At 40.3% G+C, this 3579-nt stretch overlaps 1 protein-coding gene across 1 annotated transcript in view; it reads right to left on the minus strand.

Moving 5' to 3' along the window:
• Positions 1 to 2011: 2011 nt before the first annotated feature.
• Positions 2012 to 3579, minus strand: part of LOC107108401 (receptor-type tyrosine-protein phosphatase eta-like) — a gene marked incomplete at its 5' end in the record, with an annotated part of 58716 nt that continues 57148 nt past the window's right edge. The window contains one exon of the mRNA XM_015408830.1: positions 2012 to 2202. Coding sequence (XP_015264316.1) covers positions 2044 to 2202 — 159 coding nt within the window. The remainder of the gene's footprint in view (positions 2203 to 3579) is intronic.

Genomic DNA, 3579 nt, shown 5'->3' on the forward strand with positions numbered 1-3579 from the left:
AAGATCACACCCGTTTCTAATGCTGCCAGCGCATTGACTAAAATAGTAACAAACTCCTGCCCCATTTCTCAAACAAGTCCTTCACTAGGAATGCCTTCATAATTTTAATCAGTGTACCAACAGAAAACTTTTAAAGAGAATCCTTCAATTTTCATTAATTGTAGCCATTACAACTACAGCAGCACAATGCAAACAAAAATTATATATCTTTGATATACAAAAACACTAACAATATATATATATATACACCTCAGTTTTAACTGGCTAAAGTCACATTCTGCAGTTAGCAGAATCAGTAGAATTACATTTATTTTTGATAAGAAAAATAAAAACGACATAAAATTAGACATTTAAGAGCAAACCACAAGACAAGTTAAGAGGACATCTTTAACCTGAGTAAAACTCTATGGAAATAGAGGCAATCATTCATTCAGTAAACCACATATTGCACTTTTAAATAGATCCTTATTAGGTACAATAAAACAGTAGACATATAAGCCAGAAATGGGAGGATCTCCTCCTGCCGACAGTACATAACACAACATATCCATACACACACACACCACACGAAAAACAATGGTTAAAGCCCAGATTGAATTACCCTCCTCTTCCCTAAATGACACCACTAATGCCCAGTCCCCAAGATCAACTACTGCAATAATCAAATGATAAGCTTACCATGTGAATAAACTGCTAACCACATTGTAGGCACCCTGAAAGCTTAACATATACTGATGGCCTTAACCACATAGGCAAGTGGCAGACTAAAGCCAATTTGCACGCGGTGAGCCCTTCTGAAAAAACTCCTAAACCTGAGGAAAGGTGTGTGTGATAATGTGGCACTTATTCAAGACGACAGGTGATCATCTCTCTGTGCAGTCAGAGACCCACCCACGTTACTTTTCTAAGCAGCCAGTGGATGTTCAACAGTCCTGTTTCTAACCTTTTTGGTTCTCCTGGTAAGAAAGCAGGACAGTGTCCTTGGAAGGAATATATTCCAATACAGCCAAGCTTATTACTGAAAAATCTACTCATGTTACCAAACGTACATGTTGTTTTGTTGTGTTTTTGTCATGCTGACTGCTGCTATTTCTCGGCATCATTTCCATTCATTTATCCTGCCCTCATTTGTACTTGCAAACTGCTTGATCTGATTGGCGATTCACACACTCACGTTTAGAGACACCTGTGACATCATCCCACCAAAAGAAGCACGGTGGTATCAAAGGTCACTAACAGCATTAAAATAATGCAAAAGTTTGCAACAAGTGCCAACAACGGATGAAAATTGGAAGGCATTTTTAAATCACACAAATGAACACAAAACTAGAGGAGTCGTTTCACCTTAAGTCCTATGAGAAAGCTATGATACCTCGGTTTTATGAAACAGCTATCACATAATCATTGCTCTTTGCACACAACCAACTGAACACGTTGTATTGTAAACCCTTTGCAGGACTCAAGTGACATACATTACCACTTCCAGGAGGGAAGAATCAGCAAAACTATTCCACAGAAATTATTAATCTTATTTAAATGTTATATTCCCAATGAGAATTTCCATACAAAAATATAAGACTCTGATAATTTTTGTCTGTAGCAAAACGGACAGGAAAAAAGGCACAATTACATATTTAAAAATCCAATTCACAAAAGATATTTTTAGAAATAAACTTGAACCGTCACTGTTCTATGACCATTCATTTGGTAAAGCTATCACTGTCTACAAATTAACATTACTGGAATGTGTAGAATAGATCCAGTTCCTTCCAAGTTTGAATTCAGGCTTGATTCTAAAAGTCTCTGTAGTAATTATTTTTACGTTTAAAAAAAGATCTCACTGTTCAGTCAATATGAGTTAATTCCTTCCATAAAATAATGCATCAGAGCAGATTTCCTGTGATCAATGCATTAAACCACAGTTCTCATTGGCGTTTTTATATGTGCATCTTCAGATCAGTTAAACGTCTCTTTACATAAAGACAGGGAAAAAAACCTCAGTGCATATTCCCTTTCCTATACATGGTAGAAGCGTATAACTTGTTACACGTGGTAGCCATTTGCCTTCCCAAGATGTGGCGATGGTCTAAAATTCTCATAGATTGCCATGGCATTTGTATTTTGATAGATCAGGTCTGCTTTCTTTTCTTTCTTGGATTTAATAATATCCATAACACATTGGTTTAGAAAGACGTATTGTTCCTAAGGGATGAAAGAAAGATACAGAAGAGGAGTCATTTTGAAGAAAAATAATAACAAATGTGAATAACAACGGCAATTTATGGATATGTTTTGTTATTGTTCAGTCGCACAGTTGAGTCCGACTCTTCGCGACCCCATGGACCAGATCCCGCCAGGCCTTCCTGTCTTTCGCCGTCCTCTGAAGTTGGCTCAACTTCATGTTCGTTGCATCTATGACACTGTCTAACTTTAAATTTCTTAAGTCATTTTAATGTATTAAATAAGCTCTCAGTTTAAGAGCACCCATCAATTTCCATGTGTACGATAAGGACTGTGTCCAAAGGGGGCACTGGAACTTTTTAAATTCCCACGTTCCCTGCTAGCCTTTGGCCAGGTTTGTATTTGTACGTAGTACATTCAGCCACTCTGGAATTGTCAACATTCCCAGAATTAAGGTGGAATAGATTAAGGTGCCACTATTTTTGCCGCTAGGGACTAATATGGCTACCAATTTGGAATTCACAAGTTATGACTCTGCTGCCCCATGCCTCCCTAGCTCTATAAACAGCCAGAAAGGGTACTTAAAAATGCCGCTATGCCTGGGATGAGGATTTCCTCCAGCTTGCATGCAGTCTGGAATATATGAGAAAGGCTGGGTTGTGCTAAAATCTTCTAGCCTTCGAGCACATAGGAGGCAAGCTTCAATCCGGGACATAGTTGGTGAATATTCTGAAGACAAATTAAAAAGACTCTCCAGTTCATTCTACAATAAAATAAAGTTAGAGATCTGCTTTGAGGAAGAAGAAGAGAGAAGAGGTTGGATTTATACCTCGTCCTTCACTACCCAAGGGAGCCTCAGAGCGGCTTACAAACTCCCTTCCCTTCCCCTCCCCACAACAGACACCCTGTGAGGTGGGTGGGGCTGAGAGAGCTCTTGACAGAAAGTGCTCTTTTTTCAAGAACAGCTCTTATCAGAACTACGGCTTGCCCAAGGTCATCCAGCAGGTGCAAGTGGAGGAGTAGGGAATCAAACCCGGGTCCTCCAGATTAGAGTCTGTGCACTTAACCACTACACCAAACTGGTGAGCTCTTGATTTGTTATCTCCATTTGGATTCCATTCAACCATTTGTGAATCCATTAAAAAAACCTAAATAAATAAATTAGTTAATCTCAGGCCCTGTTCATATGAGCCCAGTTGGGCCAGGAGCGGGACGGAACGGGGGCGGAGTAAACCGGCGCGATCCCACCTCAACATCTGGGGAGCGTGCCGGATCCGTCCCGGTTCCGTCCCTACCGGCGAAAACGCGCAGTAAAAAAGAACCCCCTCCCTAGGTGGTTGAATCGTTTGGAGCGCCGCAAGCCGGGCCGTGGGATCGGCCGGCTTGTATTTGCGCTGG

Source organism: Gekko japonicus, unplaced genomic scaffold (assembly GCF_001447785.1).
Source record: "Gekko japonicus isolate JY-2015 unplaced genomic scaffold, Gekko_japonicus_V1.1 scaffold3953, whole genome shotgun sequence".
NCBI classification, from domain to species: Eukaryota; Metazoa; Chordata; class Lepidosauria; order Squamata; family Gekkonidae; genus Gekko; species Gekko japonicus.